General features: G+C 65.4%; 1 protein-coding gene across 3 annotated transcripts in view; it reads left to right on the top strand.

Annotated features, from left to right (window-relative positions):
* The window catches only part of ARHGEF7 (Rho guanine nucleotide exchange factor 7), a 54206-nt gene that overhangs the window by 30187 nt on the left and 5597 nt on the right, over positions 1 to 18422 (top strand). For all 3 annotated transcript variants that reach the window (XM_055124568.1, XM_055124566.1, XM_055124573.1), the window contains exons 6-17: positions 1929 to 2017; positions 3838 to 3932; positions 4021 to 4116; positions 5049 to 5171; positions 6405 to 6543; positions 7628 to 7687; positions 8066 to 8212; positions 12136 to 12222; positions 12729 to 12807; positions 12885 to 13024; positions 15649 to 15873; positions 16664 to 16757. In XM_055124568.1, coding sequence (XP_054980543.1) covers positions 1929 to 2017; positions 3838 to 3932; positions 4021 to 4116; positions 5049 to 5171; positions 6405 to 6543; positions 7628 to 7687; positions 8066 to 8212; positions 12136 to 12222; positions 12729 to 12807; positions 12885 to 13024; positions 15649 to 15873; positions 16664 to 16757 — 1374 coding nt within the window. The remainder of the gene's footprint in view (positions 1 to 1928; positions 2018 to 3837; positions 3933 to 4020; positions 4117 to 5048; positions 5172 to 6404; positions 6544 to 7627; positions 7688 to 8065; positions 8213 to 12135; positions 12223 to 12728; positions 12808 to 12884; positions 13025 to 15648; positions 15874 to 16663; positions 16758 to 18422) is intronic.

Raw genomic sequence — 18422 nt, 5'->3', positions numbered from 1 at the left:
CTACTAACGACTGTCCCCCACCCCGCTCTCCCCACTGACCGCCCCCCCCACTGACCGTCCCCTGCCCCGTTCCCCCCACTGACCGTCCCCCCTCTCCCCACTGACCATCCCCCTCCCCACTGACCATCCCCCGCCCCTCTCTCCCCACTGACCATCCCCCCTCCCTACTGACCGACCCCATCCCGCTCGCCCTACTGGCCGGCCCCCCCGCCCTGTTTTCCTGTGGCCTTTGGGTGGCAGCCACAGACAGTGCTAGACTTGGTGGTGTTGCCCATGGCGCTGTCCTCTGAGCAAGTGACCGTAGCCCGAGCATTTACTTTTCTCTCTCTGGGGCTGCCCTGCGGAGCTCGGGTCACTGCATTGGCCACTGCCAGGACTGGCCCAGGGTCCTGCACACAGCGCTGCTGCCCGGCCCATGAGCCCCCCCGCCCCCCATGTTATCGGGGCCCGTGGGGCCTCCCCACCTGAAGGACAACTCCCAAAGTTCAGCTGGCCCTGGTGGCCGGATTCTCCCGGGATGTTCCGACCTGTTTTGAGAGCTGCCCAGGGCGACTCCCGGCAACACGCAGCTACTGCGACAGGCGGCCCTGTGCGGGCCCGAGTGCCCACAGCCGCCGCAGAGGCACCTCTGTGGCACCACGGGCTTCCCCCTGCAGCTCCACATCCGCTGGGTCCCTGTCCACCCAGCAGCCCCGTGTCCACCGTCTGTCCATCTGTCCATCTGTCCACCCAGGAACCCTTTGTCCATTGTCTGTCCACCTGGCTACTCCGTATCCACTGTCTCTCTACCCAGCAATCCCGTATCTACGGTTTGTCCGTCTGTCTGCCCAGCAACCCCATATCCACTGTCTGTCCACCCAGCAACTCCCTACTATCTGTCCGTCTGTCTGCCTGGCAACCCTGTGTCAACTGTCTGTCTGTCTGTCTGTCTCCCTGTCCATCTGTATCCACTCGTCCGTCGGTCTGGCAGTCCCTCATCCATCTATCCATCTGTCCATCCATCCAGATAAACATCCCCAGTACAGTGCCACCCTCTACCCTCGGAGCAGTGATCCCTGTAGTTACACACGCACACACGCACACATACACATGCATTAACATACATACACATGGATACACATGCACACACACACGGACATACACGCTCTCCCCTAGACAGGGCTGCCCTCAGAATAGCAGTCCCTGTGGTTAGACGCACATGCACACATGTACACACACATGCACACACACATGCATGCTCTCCCCTAGATAGGGCTGTGTGCCTGCCCTCAACAGCAGTCCCTGTGGTTACACACGCACGCACACACATACACACTCGTACACACACACACACACAGACACACACGGACACATATGCATGCTCTCCCCTAGACAGGGCTGTCTGCCTGCCCTCAGAACAGCGGTCCCTGCGGTTAAACGCACACAGACACACACGCACACACACACACATGGACACACATGGACACATGGACACACACAGACACACACACGGACACACACATGCTCTCCCTTGCACAGGGCTGTCTGCCTGCTCTCAGAACAGCAGTCCCTGCGGTTGAACACACAAACACACACATACACACACGCACACGGACACACACACACACGGACACACACACACACACACACGCACGCTCTCCCCTGGACAGGGCTGTCCGCCTGCCCCCAGAGCAGCGGTCCCTGCGGTAGACGCGCGTCCGTCCAGGCGCCCACACAGACGCCAGCCCCCGCGTCTGAGCGCGACTCCCGTGGAGGTTGTGTGCTGAGACCCGCTGTGCCGAGTCCGTGGCCGCGTGGCCGAGCCTGAGGTGTCCTTGGGTGTGGCCTCCGCAGTCACGGTTGCGCACGGCAGGCGCTTGGCTTTCTCGTGTGGGGGAGGGGGCCGGGCCGCCTGGGGCGGTGCCCAGAGTGGGGGCTCTGTGTTCCAGAGAAGCCCGTGTCGCCCAAGTCCGGGTCCCTGAAGAGCCCCCCCAGAGGCTTCGAGACGACCGCCATTAACAAGAGCTACTACAACGTGGTGAGTGGTGCGCCCCTGCCCGTGCCCCCGGCTGGCCGCGCCGGGCACCGGCTCTGGACGGAGCTTTAGCCTCACAGGGCGGCTGCTCTGCTCTGAGGGGCCGGTGGCGCCGAGACGCGCCTGGGGTGGGCGCGTGCCTCTGTCACGCTGTCCTCTCGGCCTGTGCCGGCTCCCGGTGCCCGCCTGGGCAGCAGCGGGAGGCTTGTGCCCTGCTCTGCTGCGCCTGCCCCGGGCCGTGCTTGTCCCTCAGACGTCAGTGGGGCCTGCGGCTCCCCGCCCCACTCCGGGCCGCGCCCCTGCACGCCCGTCTCCTTCTTTCAGCCGCCCCGTGTCCCCATTCCTCCCGGCCCACCAATGCCTCCAACTCTGCCGCCTCAGTTTCCCCAGAGCCCACGCGCTGGCTCCAGCGTAGCGCCCAGGGCAGAAATGCAGACTCCGTTTGTGAGGGGTGCAGGGCTGCAGTCCCGGGGGGACGCCGCTGTGCGGGTGCCGCCCCGGGTCCCGCCTGGCTGGCACCCTGGCTGTGCCCTGTTTGTCTGCGGAAGCCGCGTGTGGGCGGGGCGCGAGGGCACTGGGCTGCTCTGTGCCCGGACTCAGCGCTGTCTGCGGCCGAGGGCGTCCCCGCTGGCAGGCCGCCCGGGGCGAGGCTCCGAGCAGTTGGTCGGGAGACGCCGCTGTGGCCCCGGGGCCCCCGGGAGCAGGTGTTGGGCAGGCGCGGTGGGCTTTAGGGGTCCGCCTGGCTGCCTCCCCCGGGCAGCCCGCGAGGGGTGCCGGGTTCCTGGCACACGGCGAGTCCTGCCCCCGCGGGCGCGGGGCTCCCGGGTGCCAGGCCCTGCCGTCAGTGCGGGGACCCCGTGCTCTCCTCTGAGTGGCCCATTGTTCGCGGCTCCTGACGCGGTCGGGCGCGCTCGCCATGGGAGCCTGCAGCAGCCGGCGCCGGCGCCTGGGGAGAAGGGGCAGGCAGGTGAGGGCCGTGCCCCCCGCCGGGTGGGCGGCTGTTGGCGGGGTCGCCGCGGGCGCCCGAGAGGGCGGGTGCTGGGGAACGTGGCCTTCCTCGCTGCCACCCGGTCCCCGGTGTGTCTTGGAAGGAAGACGGCGTCTGGCCGTCAGCCTGGCCCCACCCCCAGCTGGGCAGCCCCTCCCCGCGCATGTGACTCGCCCACTCGGGGCCGCCGGTGCTCAGCGACGCGGAGGGGACCTGAGGGGACTGTCATGCCGCTGAGCGTGTCTGGGCGGGCCCAGCCCTGGCCGTGTGGGGAGGCCGGTGTGGCTTTGTCGGTGCCGGCCAGAAAGGCCTCGGACCCCGAGCTCGGCCAGTCCCCGGGGCCCGTCTCTCCTCGCCTGGCCAGGTGCCGGGAGGGCCGCCTTGGGTCTGGGGGTTGGTGCCCAGAGATGCTGTCCGGGCCCGGCATCCCCCCGGCACGGCTGTGACCCGCTCGGCGCTTTCCCTGGCGAGCTGGAGTGTGGCACTGCCCTGTCCGGCTGCTGGTCGGCCTGTGCCCACCGCGGGGGGTGCAGAGGGGGCGTCCTGTGACCCACATTCTGGTACCGGTGGTGCTGCAGAGCTGGGCCCGTGTGCGCGTGTGTGCGTGTGTGCGTGTGTGCGTGTGTGCGTGCGTGCGTGTGTGTGTGTGTGTGTGTGTGTGTGTGTGTGTGTGTAGAGGAGACGGACCGGCCCGGGCTTCCCTGGTGCACCTGTGCCCGTGTGTGGCCCCTGCCGTCCGTTCTGGGATCCTGAGGCAGCAACTTGGTGGGAACCACAGCGCAGGGCAGGGTGAGGGTCCGCGAGGGGCTGCGTCACAGCTGTCTTTGTGCTGCAGGTGCTACAGAATATTCTGGAAACAGAGAATGAATATTCTAAGGAACTTCAGACCGTGCTCGCCACCTACCTGCGGCCACTGCAGAGCAGCGAGAAGTGCGTGAGGGGCTGCGGGGCCTCGCCCGGGGCGGCTGTGGGTTGGGGGGGCAGCTGCGGGCGGCCCGGCTCACGGTTTCCTCGGCAGGTTGAGCCCGGCCAACATGTGCGCCCTGATGGGGAACCTGGAGGAGATCTCCGCCTTCCAGCTGGTGCTGGTCCAGGCCCTGGAGGAGTGCACCAAGTAAGGGGCCGCGCGCGTGCGCCCGTGTGTCGTGCGTGTGTGTGTGCACGTGTATGCATGTGTGCGTGCGTGTTCACCAGCATGAGCCGTGGCTCCTGTCCTTGCCAGGGCAGCAGCTCGGGCTCAGGGTCTGGGGTGCTCGGCGCAGTCCCCGTCCCCACTCCTGGCGGGGGCAGTGACCGCAGCTCCCTGTGAGGTCCGGCCCGGGGCGGGCCCAGGACCTCGGGCCCCAAGGCGGGCAGGGGCATGGCTGGGCGGGGCCGTGCTTGAGGCTGTCCCAGACTTCTGGGGGGGGGGCGTGGCTGCTCCTTGCCTGGGGGAAGCTGTGCGGGCGCCGTCCCTGCAGACGGCTGCTCCTCCTGGGCTGCTGCCAGCCGACCCGTGTGAGCAGCCTCGGCCCGAGTCCCTGAGACAGCTGAGGCCAGTGCAGGGGCGGCGGGAGGGCGAAGGGAAGGTGCTGGGGGGCAAGAGCGACAGACCTCCAGAGGAGATGTGCCTGAGACTCAGATGAGTGCTCCCCGGGGTTGAGTGCTCGCGCCTGGGGCTCTTCCTGCTGCCCCGGGGCCGTGTGCTCCCATCCTGAGCTCTGTGCTCCCCGTGCGCCCCGGGGCTGTGGGGTTCACGTGCCGTCTGGACACCGTGCCCAGGACCAGGAGCAGCAGGCTGACCCAGTGCCCGTCAGGCCTGCCCCCCTGAGCCCCGTGCCCACGGTCTTGCAGCTGAGTGCGGACAGGCCCTGCCGGGGGCCGAGATCTGTCCCAGCCGTGTGGGCGGGCGCCCGCCTCTGCCCTGCACCCGGGGCCGGCTCTCCGCCTCTGCTGCCCCGTCTGCTCCGTGCTCCCCGTGTGTGCCCGGCTCCCCGTCCTCCCCGTGTGTGACCGGCTCCCCGTCCTCCCCGTGTGTGACTGGCTCATCCCGTCCCTGTGCCGCAGGTCACCTGAAGCGCAGCAGAGGGTCGGCGGCTGCTTCCTGAGCCTGATGCCGCAGATGAAGACCTTGTACCTCACGTACTGTGCCAACCACCCGTCCGCAGTGAACGTCCTCACGGAGCACAGGTGCGTCGCCTGCAGCTCGCCCTGGGACCCGCAGGTGCCGGAGATGCTCCCCGGGCGGGCAGGTGCCCTCCCGAGCCTGGCCGGGGGCTGCGCGTCCCCCGGGTGCTGCAGGGAAGGCCCGGCGCCGATGCCCTCGATCCTGCCCCACTTGGGATGATGGCCTCACCCCCTCCCTGCGACAGACTCAGTGACGCACGGGCTGATGGCCTTGCGCTCGGGCCCTGGCCACGCTCACGTCAGCTGTGCGGGCCACTGTCGAGAGCCGGGTCAGCTCTCCCTGGCCCGCAGCGGTGGCCGTGCTTCCTGGTCCCGAGTCCCGTGTCTGCAGCCCCACGTCCACATCCTGCGGCTCTGCCCCGTGCTGAGGCCCTGAGGTCCGGGAGCCCCGGGCCTGTGTGACCCTGCAGCTTGTAGCCCAGCAGGGGGCGGTGGGGCGGGGTGGTGTCCGGGCATGTGGCCGGGCACCTGCACATGGATCAGGCATGTACTTTGTTCTCCTTCGTGTGCAGATCTGTGTACAGACACGTGGAAAGGACATGTGGGGCCCGAGAGGTGGCCTGCTTGCCTGGCATGTGGTCCACCTCATTGCTATCCCTGGCACCACAGTGCTCTCCTGAGTCCAGCCACAAGCACTGGATAGAGAGGCAGGAGTGAGCCCCGAGCACAGAGCCAGGAGTCAGCCCTGAGCACAGAGCCAGGAGTGAGCCCTGAGCACAGAGCCAGGAGTGAGCCCCGAGCACAGAGCTGGGAGTGAACCCTGAGTACAAAGCCAGGAATCAGCCCCGAGCACAGAGTCAGCCCTGACACAGTACTGGGAGTGAGCCCGGAGCAGTGCTGTTAGTGAGGCCTGAGCACCACCAGGAGTAATCTCTGGACTGCCAGTTGTGACCCTCTCACATATGCACATGCACACACAGTCATGTGTGCACACACGTGTACACAGTGCATGGCGGCAGCTGCTGTGGCTCTGCATCTGGGCTCGTGGCAGCACGAGGGGGCCCCGAGGGGTGCGGTGATGAGGAGGCTTCTTCCCGTGTCCTTCCCACCACCGGTGCCCTCGCTGCCCTGCCAGGGCCTGGGGTGGGTTCCGGGACATCGGTCCCTCCAGGTCCTCGAAGGCCCCGGGCCGTCTCGGCGCTGCTCTGCGGGCGCCCGCTGGCGTGCAGGGGTGGGCCGCGGGCCTTGGCCGTGCTCTGCTCGGGGTGCTGACGCGTCCCCCTTCCTCCCACGCAGCGAGGAGCTGGGGGAGTTCATGGAGCTGGCGGGGGCCAGCAGCCCCGGGATCCTGGTGCTGACCACTGGCCTGAGCAAGCCCTTCATGCGCCTGGACAAGTACCCGGCTCTGCTCAAGGAGCTCGAGAGACACATGGAGGTACCGGCTCCAGGGCCCTGCGGGACCTGCCGGGGCAGAATCTGGGTGCCCGTGGGTGTCGCCGGGGGACGGCCGGCTCTGGGATACCCGGGCCACTGTCTTGGCCTTGGGCTCTGGGGTGTGCACATGCGTGTGCATGCATGTGTATGAGTTTGGGGAGGGGGCAGGCTTGTGTACACGTGTGCGCATACGTGGATGTTTCACTGTGGGCACCCTGGGTGCTGGTGTGCATCCGTGAACACGATGCACGTGAATTCATGTGCCTGTGTGCTTGTGTGAGTGCATACATGTGCATGTGTGCACAGGCGTGTTGGATTTGTGGGTAGGCATGGTGTACATGTATGTGGGACCTAAGTTCAATTTGGATGCCTGTTGGAGTGTACATGTGGGGGTATCTCTTGTCTGGATGCCTTTATGTGCAAGCCTGTGTGTGAGCATGTGTGGGGGAGTCCAGGGCTGTGTGCAGCCATGTGTATGTAGGCGTGTGTGTGTGCACCCATGGGCTGTGTACAGGTGTGCGCATAGGATTGTACAGATGTGTGTATACACGGGGTGTGCAGATGTGTATACATGTGGGAGTGTACAGACATGCACACATGAGGGCATGCAGATGTACGTACACGTGGGGCTGTACAGAGATGTGTATATGTGTGGGGGTGTATAAGCTTGCGTACATGTGGGGGTGTACAGATGGGGGTGTATGTTTCATGTACGTGTGGGTATGTATAGGTATGTGCATACACGGTGTCCAGGCGCACGTGCACATGGGATGTACATGCATTCGCACACGGGGTGTGCAGACATGTACGTACACGTGGGGGTGAACAGACATGTACATGTTGAGTGTACAGGCGTGTGTCCTTGGGTTGTATAGATGTGTGCGTGTGTGCCCGTGTGTGCAGGCATGTGCGTGTGTGGGTGTTGGTGTCTGTGTGCAGGAGTGTGGTTGTTCAGATGAGAGTCCTTCCTGCTGCTCTTACGGCTGTCACTGTCTGTTCCCGAGGGAAGGGGGAGGCGCGTCACCTAGTGCCGGGGAGGACCCGGGCCAGGGTCCCTTGAGCTGACGCTGACCCTCTCTTCGCAGGACTACCACCCGGACAAGGCGGACATTCAGCGGTCCATGGCCAGCTTCAAAGCCCTCTCGGTGGGTGTCCTCGGGCGGCGCTGGGCGGGGCTGGGGAGGACCCTCGTTCTCTGGGCCCCGTGGGCTCTGTGCTCTGCTGCCCCAGAGAGAGGCGACTGGTCTGAGTGTCAGAGCGCTCGGTGGGCGCAGCGCCCGCAGGAGGACTCCCCCGCCAGTGCCCGCCCCGGGCTCAGTGCCCGAGGGAGGCCGGCCCGCTGGTGGCTCTTAGCACGGTCTGCCGTGCCCCCAGAGCCCGGCTCCTGGCCAGAGCACAGCTTGACTGATGCCGAGAAATCAAAAGTGAAGGTGTCGGCCTCCCCTGCCGGGCCAGCTTCTCGCCTGGGCGCTGGCTGCGCTGGTCCCCGAGTCCCGCATCCCCTCACGGCGCTCTGCCCGCAGGCCCAGTGCCAGGAGGTGCGGAAGAGGAAGGAGCTGGAGCTGCAGATCCTGACGGAGGCCATCCGCAGCTGGGAGGGGGATGACATCAAGACCCTGGGCAGCGTCATCCACATGTCCCAGGTCCTGGTCCAGTGCGCCGGCAGCGAGGTACTGTCCCCGCCCCGCTGGCTCCCGGTCCCGGCGTGTGGGGGACGGGCTGTGGCTGTCGTGTCCCGCGGGGTGGGGGGGCCCGCCTGGACCAGCTGCCGACAGGCTGTCGTCTGCCTCGGCTTGGCACACGCGGCGGTCAGGGAGCTGTGGAGGCCCTGGGCTGCGGCCTCACCCTCAGCGGGGGCCGGCCCGGCACTCCCCCAGGCCCACGCGGACCAGCCGCGCTGCTGGCCAGGGCTGTCCCAGGGCAGCACAGCTGTTTCCGGGGCCTCCACGGGCCGTGCTCTCTCCGGTCCTCATCGGCGTGTTTCTGGGACTCCCTGGGCGCGTGTGCTGGCGTGTGCAGCCATCCCCAGGCTCATGCCGAGCAGCCGCCGGGGTCACTAACGCTTTGGAAGGACGCGGCAGGGTGAGCTCACGTCCGGGCCCAGCTGCCGTGTCCCCTCAGAGTCGGGGTCTCCCTCGAGTCAGCGCCCACGGGCCCCAGGATGGCTGATGCCTGGCAGAGCCGAGGGCAGAGTGGAGGGCGGAACAGGGGAGGCCCAGGCTGGGGCCAGGCCTCGAGGGCTGAGCCCTGGAGGGGACCTCGTGGGCAGGTGCCGTGCCCGTCCTCGCAGGCCTCAGCACAGGGACGCCGTGGGCAGAGACCAGCACAGCAGGCCCACGGCAGACTCTGGCTCATGCACGGAAGCTCACAGCACACCCGTGGGAGCCTACAGGACGTGCACGGGATGCCCACGGGAGGCCACAGGAGCCCCACAACACACACAGGTCGCCCACAGGACACCACAGGACACCCACAGGACACCACAGGACACCCACAGGACACCACAGGACACCCACAGCACACCCACAGGAGCCCCATGGGGCACCCACAGGACATCCACAGGAGACCCACAGGACGCCCAAAGGAGGACCACAGGACACCCACAACACCCACAGGATGCACACAGGACGCCCAGAGGACACCTAGAGAATGCCCACAGGACGCCCGTAGGAGACCTACAGGACACCCACAGGGCACCACTAGGAGCCCCACAGGACACCACAGGGCGTCCACAGGATGCCCACAGGAGCCCCACAGGACACCACAGGACACCACAGGAGCCCCATAGGACACCACAGGACCCCCACAGGATGCCCACAGGAGCCCTACAGGAGCCCCACAGGAGACCCACAGGACACCACAGGACACCCACAGGAACCCCACAGGAGCCCCACAGGACACCACAGGACACCCACAGGAACCCCACAGGAGCCCCACAGGAACCCCACAGGAACCCCACAGGAACCCCACAGGATGCCCACAGGAGCCCCATAGGGCACCCACAGGAGACCCAAAGGACACCCACAGAAGCCTCACAGGACAACACAGGACGCCCACAGGACACCCACAGGAGCCCCATAGGGCACCCACAGGACACCTACAGAAGCCCCAAAGGACACCACAGGACGCCCACAGGAGACCACAGGACACCAACAGGAAACCCACAGGATACCCACAGGAGCCCCACAGGACGCCCAGAGGAGCCCCACAGGAACCCCACAGGACACCACAGGACCCCCTCAGGACCCCCACAGGACACCACAGACACCCACAGGACACCCAAGGACGCATACAGGACGCTTACAGGAGACCCACAGGAGCCCCATGGGGCACCCACAGGAGACCTAAAGGACACCCACAGGAGCCTCACAGGACAACACAGGACACCCACAGGACACCCACAAGAGTCCCATAGGACACCACAGGACGCCCACAGAACACCCACAGGAGCCCCATAGGGCACCCAAATGACACCCACAGGTAACCCACAGGACACCACAGGACACCCACAGGAACCCCAAGGACACCACAGGACACCCACAGGAAACCACAGGACACCCACAGGACACCCACAGAACGCCCACAGGACACCCACAGAAAACACAGGATGCTCACAGGACACCCACAGGAGACCCACAGGACACCCACAGGAGACCCACAGGACACCACAGGATGTCCACAGGACACCACAGGAGCCCCACAGGACATCCACAGGAGCCCCACAGGAGACCCAAAGGACACCCACAGGAGACCCACAGGACACCCACAGGAGACCCAAAGGACACCCACAGGAGACCCACAGGACACCACAGGACGCCCACAGGACATCACAGGACGCCCACAGGACACCCACAGGACACCACAGGACACCCACAGGACATCACAGGACGCCCACAGGAGCCCTTTAGGACGCCCACAGGAGACCCAAAGGACACCTACAGAAGCCCTATCCTATGGGGAGTCCTGTGAGGAGGCTCACAGGACTCCCCATAGGATAATCACAGGATGCCCACAGGACACCCACAGGATGCCCACAGGACACCCACAGGAAGCCCACAGGACGCACACAGGAGCCCCACAGGACGACCACAGGACACCCACAGGACACCCACAGGACGCCCACAGCACACCCATAGGAGCCCCATAGGGCACCCACAGGACACCTACAGGAGCCCCACAGGACACCACAGGATACCACAGGACCCCCACAGGACCCCCACAGGAGTCCCACATGGCACACACAGGAGCCCCACATGATGCCCACAGGACGCCCACAGGACATCCGCAGGACGCCCCCAGGAGCCCCACAGGGACCCACAGGACACCTACAGGAGCCCCATAGGACAACTACAGGACACCCACAGGACGCCCAGAGAACGCCCACAGAACACCCACAGGACGCCCACAGGACACTACAGGACGCCCACAGGAAACCCACAGGAGCCCCACAGGACACCCACAGGACACCCACAGGAGCCCCACAGGACACCCACAGGAACCCCACAGGACACCCACAGGACCCCCACAGAACGCCCACAGGACACCCACAGGACACCCACAGAACACCCACAGGACACCCACAGGACACCACAGGATGCCCACAGGACCCCCACAGGACCCCCACAGGATACTCACAGGACGCCCACAACACACCCATAGGAGCCCCATAGGGCACCCACAGGACACCTACAGGAGCCCCACAGGACACCACAGGACACCCACAGGAGCCCCATAGGACAACTACAGGACTCCCACAGGACGCCCAGAGAACGCCCACAGAGCACCCACAGGACGCCCACAGGACACCCGCGGGACACTACAGGACGCCCACAGGAAACCCACAGGAGCCCCACAGGACACCACAGGACACCCACAGGAACCCCACAGGACACCCACAGGACCCCCCACAGGACCCCCACAGAACACCCACAGGATGCCCACAGGAGCCCCATAGGGCACCCACAGGAGCCCCACATGCCCCCACATGCCCCCACAGGACCCCCACAGGACATCCACAGGAGCTCCATAGGGCACCCACAGGAGCCCCACAGGAGCCCCACAGGAGCCCCACAGGACATCCACAGGAGCCCCATAGGGCACCCACAGGAGACCCACAGGACTCCCACAGGACCCCCACAGGAGACCCACAGGAGCCCCACAGGACACCGCAGGACACCCACAGGACACCACAAGAGGCCCACGGGTGGCACATAGGGGGAGCTCAGGAGACCCACAGGGGCCCATAGTGGCTCACAACAGCCCCATGGGGTCGTGTGCACAGTCTTCTGCAGCCTTTGTTGCCCTCTGGACTTGGCATTGTCATGCCCCTCTGTTGCTTAGGAAAGGGCTGACACGGTGACATCACTGAGGATTAGGGAAGGACCAAGGGTTGTCGCAGGTGAAAGGGAACCGTCTCTTGGTCTGACGGGGTCCCCCTCGCTGCCCCCAATTAGGGGTTCCCCGAGAAAATAAAATCTCAGACATCCTGAATTGACTCGGGGCTGAGCTGACGACGTCACCGTGTTCCCTGAGTTGTGTCCGTGGCCCCTGGTGGCGCGGTGGGCGGCTCTGAGCTGTGCTTTTTGCTCCCCAGGAGAAGAGCGAGCGGTACCTGCTGCTGTTCCCCAGCATCCTGCTGATGCTGTCCGCCAGCCCTCGCATGAGCGGCTTCATCTACCAGGTGCGCATGCTCACGTGCCTCTGCTGTGTGTGGCATGTGCTTCTCACGTGTGCTGTTTGCTCCTTTCACGTGCGATCCTCATGTGGCCTGTTCCTCATGTGTGGTGTGTTCTTCATATGCGCTCCTCAGGTGTGTGTGCCCTGTGTGTTCTTCACGTGTGCATGTGCTCCTCTTGTGCTTATGTGTGCACTCACATTGTATGTTTCTCAAATCATGTGTGCCCTTACCTGTACTGTGCAGTTTGTGGGAGTGTCTGGGCCCCTCGTGCCCTGCCGTAATGCAGAGCCCTGTGCCTTCGGGCCCGCAGCCTGGGGACTGGGCCCTTAGGCTGCCTGCGCGGTGGCTCCGGGCCGGGCTCCCGCACTTGCCGTGAGGCCGCTGCCCGCTCCCTGCGCTGGCCTGGGCTCTGACTGCCCTGGGGGTGTATGTGAGAGGCACGCCCTGGGCTCAGCCTGTGTCGGTGCTGCCTCCTGGACACGGGTTCACCGCTTCTCGGTCTTCTGTAGGGGAAGCTGCCGACCACGGGAATGACCGTCACAAAGCTTGAGGACGGGGAGAATCACCGGAACGCATTTGAGATATCAGGTGCTGGCGGGGCCCAGGGCGGGGAGGGGCCGGAGCTGGGCGCTGCGGGCCAGGCCGCTCACTGCCTGTCCCCCCAGGAAGCATGATCGAGCGCATCCTGGTGTCCTGCGGCAGCCAGCAGGACCTGCACGAGTGGGTGGAGCACCTGCAGAGGCAGACCAAGGTCACGTCCGTGGGGACCCCGACCGTCAAGCCCCACTCCGTGCCGTCCCACACCGTGAGTGGCCGCCGCCCGCGGGGCTCAGGAATGGGGCCCCGTCCCGTGTCTGGCGCTCGGCAGCTCGGAGCAGACGTGTCTGGGGCCCACGTCTGAGTCCTGCCCTCTCCCGGCCCCTCTCGTCCCCGGTTGGGCCTGAGTCCCGCTCAGCCCCTGGGTGCTCCGCGCGCGGGCAGGCGCCTCCGCTGCTCTGGCCACCCCGTGGGGTCTCGGCGCTGCCCCGACCTCGCCCGTCAGCCTGCAGGCGTGCCCCTTGGGCCCGAGTCTCGGGGGCTCCAGCATCAGAGGTCATGCCCGGCCTCGGGGGTCCCGTCACACCCCGTCCTGTGCAGGCAGACCTCACCGGGGCTGCCGAGGCCGTCTGTGGAGCCAGCACACGCTGGCCTCGAGGACTCACCCCTCACACCTCACCCCTCACACCTCACCCCCCCTCACCTGCCCTCACCTGCCCTCACCCCTCATCCCTCACCTGCCCTCAGCCCTCACCCTCACCCGCCCTCACCTGCCCTCACCTGCCCTCACCCCTCACCCGCCCTCACCTGCCCTCACCCCTCACCCCTCACCTGCCCTCACCCCTCACCCTTCACCCCTCACCTACCCTCACCCCTCACCCTTCACCCCTCACCTACCCTCACCCCTCATCCCTCACCTGCCCTCAGCGCTCAGCCCTTACCCGCCCTCACCTGCCCTCACCCCTCACCCCTTACCCACCCTCACCCCTCACCCTCACCTGCCCTCACCCCTCACTCTTACCTGCCCTCACCCTCACCTCCCCTCACCCCTCACCCCTCACCCCTCACCCACCCTCACCCCTCACCCCCCCACCTGTCCTCACGCCCCACAGCCTGATGGTGAAAATGGCCCGTCTAGTGCAGAGCTGTTAGCATACTTGTAGGACGTCTTATGAGGGGGTGGAGGTGAGGACGTGGGTGTGATTGATCATGTACGTAGCTAAACACTTGGCAGGGGGAATTCTCTGGGGGAGACTCACTCAAGGAGACATCTGTCTCCCAGGGACACCTGCAGTGCCTTTGTCTGTCTTCTGGTTGTGTGTGGTAAGCAATTAAGTCTACTTCTTACCAACACTTGCAGTTGTTTGGATAAACGCAGTAAGAGACAGAGACCCCAAAACAGTTCTCGGGGCTCTTTTACCGTAGATCCCAGACTAAGTCCTCAGGCCATTTCAGCTTGTCCTTCCGCATGGGAGTCCTGTCTCTTAGCTTGTAACAGTTTGCATCAAGATCATGCATTTCTGGTTTCTAGAATGTCCCATTTCGATGCTGGGGGAGCTTTGCTGCTTATCCTGGGTCCATCCCAGTCCCATGCCGGGACCTCCCTTTTGGGGTATTTTAGGAACCGCAGCAACTAAAGCCTAAGTAATTACTATTCATTTTTAATTTTTTTTTTTTTACTTTTTTTTTTGCTTTTTGGGTCACACCCGGCCATGCTCAGAGGTTACTCCTGGTTCTGCACTCAGGAATCACCCCTGGCGGTGCTCGGGGGACCCTATGGGGTGCTGGGAATTGAACCTGAGTCGGCCGCGTGCAAGGCAAATGCCCTCCCCGCTGTTCTATCGCTCCAGCCCCGAGCTGAAGTAATTATGACCAAGTAACTTTGCCCAGGAGCAGACACATTTCAGAGTCAGTCAACTCCCAGACATCAGGAGCACAGCATTGATGGTCTTTCTGTGTTTAACCAAAGAACATTGCTCTGTATAAAGCAGAAAAGCTGCAGGGGAGAGAGAGAAGCAGGTACAGATACACGGCACTTCAGACCCAGAGCAGTACAGATACCACGTTCAGAATTCCCAGAGAGTTTTGACTGCTAATAATCAAGACTGACTTGGGGAGCCGAGACAGGGAGAGGCAAAGCTCAAAGGAAAGGCGAAAGACAAATGTGAGCTGGATGAGGGCTGGTCGCAAAAGCACGGCCAGCTGCTCTGGGAGGAGGAAAGGGGCAGTCACTGAGGAAGCCTAAACACGAGGGGCTAATCCATCGCCATCGCCCATTCTCACTCCCCCCACCTGCCCCCCACTGCCCCCCCACCTGCCCCCTCACCTGCCCCCCACCTGCCCCCTCACCTGCCCCCCCACCTGCCCCCTCACCTGCCCCCTTACCTGCCCCCCCACCTGCCCCCCTCACCTGCCCCCCACCTTTCCCCTCACCTGCCCCCCTCACCTGCCCCCCACCTGCCCCCTCACCTGCCCCCCACTTGCCCCCTCACCTGCCCCCTTCACCTGCCCCCCACTGCCCCCCCACCTGCCCCCCACCTGCCCCCTTACCTGCCCCCCAACCTGCCCCCCCACCTGTCCTCCCTCCCCTCCCTGTGCTCCCCTTGGCCCGCACTCCCTTCGTGCCGTGCTCTGAGGGTCTGTCCTGCCTGTGGCAGCCGGGTCGGCGTCTGCCCTAGAGCCGGGACTGGCCTGTGGGGCTCGGTGTCGTCTCGGGGCCAAGGTGCTGGATTTTCTCGTCGCTGTCGATGCCAGGGAGGTCGTGGGTTCCCGGGAACAACCCCCTTGGCGTCTCCGAGAAGCGGTCCTGGGTCACGTTACCGCGCTCCGGCCGTCCGGCGTGGGCGACTCTGGCAGGGCCTGACCCGCGCCGTCTCCGCTCTCTCCGGGCAGCTCCCCTCGCACCCGGTCACCCCGTCCAGCAAGCACGCCGACAGCAAGCCCGTGCCGCTGGCGCCTGCCTACCACACGCTGCCCCACCCCTCGCACCATGGCACCCCCCACACCACCATCAACTGGGGGCCCCTGGAGCCGCCGAAAACCCCCAAGCCATGGAGCCTGAGCTGCCTTCGGCCCGCGCCCCCCCTCCGGCCCTCGGCCGCGCTCTGCTACAAGGAGGTGAGCCGCTGCGGGCGGCGCCCGGGCGTCCAGGCGCACGGTGGCCGCGGCGGGCCGCAGGTCCCAGCACGCCTCGGGGGTGCGTCTCGGGTGCCGTCGGAGAGGAGAGGGTTGGCCAGAGCCCTGGGCAGGCCGTGCTCGGGGCCCTGCGCAGCGGGTGCGGGACACGCGTGTCACACACACACACACACACGGACACACTGACAGACCCACCGAACCACACATGCACACTCTGGCGTTCACAGTCACAGAGTCAGACCCACACTGACGGCTGCACAGACACGCCCCCTCACACTTAGAGGGCCAGGTGCCCGTGCACACTCGTGTCCGACCCTGGGCCAGTGACAGTCAGTCATGCGCACGACACTCCCTGGGCGCGGGTGCCGCGATGGGGGAAGCGCCCGTCGCCCGCAGAGCTGCCGGGAGCAGCGTGTCCTGAGGCTGGTCTGCGTGGCCGCGTGGGCACTGTCCCACCTGTGGTGTCAGCTGTGAGTCGCCCTGAGCTGCGCCCTGTGGGGGTGTGAGCGGAGACTCCTCGGGAGTGCTCCTTGGCGGAGCGTGCCCGTGCTCTGGGCTTGGGCTCGCCGTCGGGCAGTTCCAGGCCGTCAGCCTCGCTGGGCCCGCCTGGCCCGGGCCTCCTGGGGACATGGCGTGAGCCCGCGTGAGCGCGTGTCTGGGAGCACTTGCGGGCACAGCCCGGGGTTGCCAGAGGGTCGCAGAGCTCGGGCCGGGGCAGGGCCTGGGGGCAGAGCATCGGCCCCCTGGCAGCCCGTGGGTGTCGCCTCCGCAGGACCTTAGCAAGAGCCCCAAGACCATGAAGAAGCTGCTGCCGAAACGCAAGCCCGAGCGGAAGCCGTCGGACGAGGAGTTCGCGCTGAGGAAGAGTGAGTAGCGTGGCCTCACCCCTGCTCTGGGCCCGGGGCCTGCCAGCCTCCGCCTGGCGCCTCCCGTGCCGCATGCCGTGTGCCTGCTTTGGTGTGTACTGTCGGGTGCTGTGCGTTGTGTGCAGTGTTCCATGGACTGTATAGTGTGTGCTGTGTGTTCTGTGCAGTGTTGCGTGGACTGTATAGTGTGTGCTGTGTTGTGTGTGCAGTGTTGCGTGGACTATATATATAGTGTGTGCTGTGTTCTGTGCGGTATTCTGTGGACTGTATAGTGTGTGCTGTGTTCTGTGCAGTGTTGCGTGGACTGTATGTATAGTGTGTGCTGTGTTCTGTGCGGTGTTCTGTGGACTGTATAGTGTGTGCTGTGTTCTGTGCGGTGTTCCGTGGACTGTATGTATAGTGTGTGCTGTGTGTTCTGTGCGGTGTTCTGTGGACTGTATATATAGTGTGTGCTGTGTTGTGTGTGCAGTGTTCCGTGGACTGTATGTATAGTGTGTGCTGTGTGTTCTGTGCGGTGTTCTGTGGACTGTATGTATAGCGTGTGCTGTGTGTTCTGTGTGGTGTTCTGTGGACTGTATATATAGCGTGTGCTGTGTGTTGTGTGCTGTGTATGCTGTATCATGTGCTATGGGTGCTGTATGTACAGTGTGCTATGTGCTGTCTGTGCCGTATGTACTGTGTGTGCCGTGTGTACTGTGTGCTGTGTGCACTGTGTGCACTGTGCGCTGTGGGTGTGTGCTGTCCTGCTTCCAGAAGCGGGGGGGGGGGAGGGGGCGTGTGGGGTGCCTCTGAGGGATGCCGCCTGGTCTGGGCACGGTGTGGAGAGCAGGGGTGACTCGGGTGTGCCAGTCTCCGGCCACGGCAGCCACTCCCTCAGGTGTGTGCTCTCTGCACCGTCCATTAGACACGGGGGGTGTGGCAGCGGCTGCCAGTGGCAGTTGGGGTGTCTGAGCCCCTCTGTGCAGACACTGCCCCTGGGGTGGCCCCATGGGTGCTGCTCTCAGCAGTGTCAGACCCCGGGAGCTGGGGGCCACAAGCACCGAGCACCTGCAGGGCTCAGCCAGTGGCGGGTGTTGCTGAGGCGGAGGGGGTGGGGCTGTGAGGGGCGGTGCTGAGGGGTGAGGCGGGGTGAGGGGTGGGGGCGGGGCTGAGGGTGAGGGGTGAGGCTTGGTGAGGGGTGTGAGGGGGCGGGGCTGAGGGTGAGGGCTGTGCGGGGCGGGGCTGAGGGTGAGGGGTGTGAGGGGGCGGGGCTGAGGGTGAGGGCTGTGCGGGGCGGGGCTGAGGGTGAGGGGTGTGAGGGGGCGGGGCTGAGGGTGAGGGGTGTGCAGGGCGGGGCTGAGGGTGAGGGCTGTGCTGGGCGGGGCTGAGGGTGAGGGGTGTGAGGGGGCGGGGCTGAGGGTGAGGGGTGTGCGGGGCGGGGCTGAGGGTGAGGGGTGTGAGGGGGCGGGGCTGAGGGTGAGGGGTGTGTGGGGCGGGGCTGAGGGTGAGGGGTGTGAGGGGGCGGGGCTGAGGGTGAGGGGTGTGCAGGGCGGGGCTGAGGGCTGAGGGGTGAGGGATGTGGCTGGGCGATGCTGAGGAGTGGGGGGATGAGGACCCTGCTGAGCTGGGCTTGCGACTGGGCATGCGACTGGGATGTGCTGAGGTGTGACCAAGAGGAGGGGTGGG

Source organism: Sorex araneus, chromosome 1, assembly GCF_027595985.1.
Source record: "Sorex araneus isolate mSorAra2 chromosome 1, mSorAra2.pri, whole genome shotgun sequence".
Classification (NCBI taxonomy): Eukaryota; Metazoa; Chordata; class Mammalia; order Eulipotyphla; family Soricidae; genus Sorex; species Sorex araneus.
The sequence above is the reverse complement of the archived record's forward strand: the minus strand, read 5'-3'. Positions and strand labels throughout refer to the sequence as shown.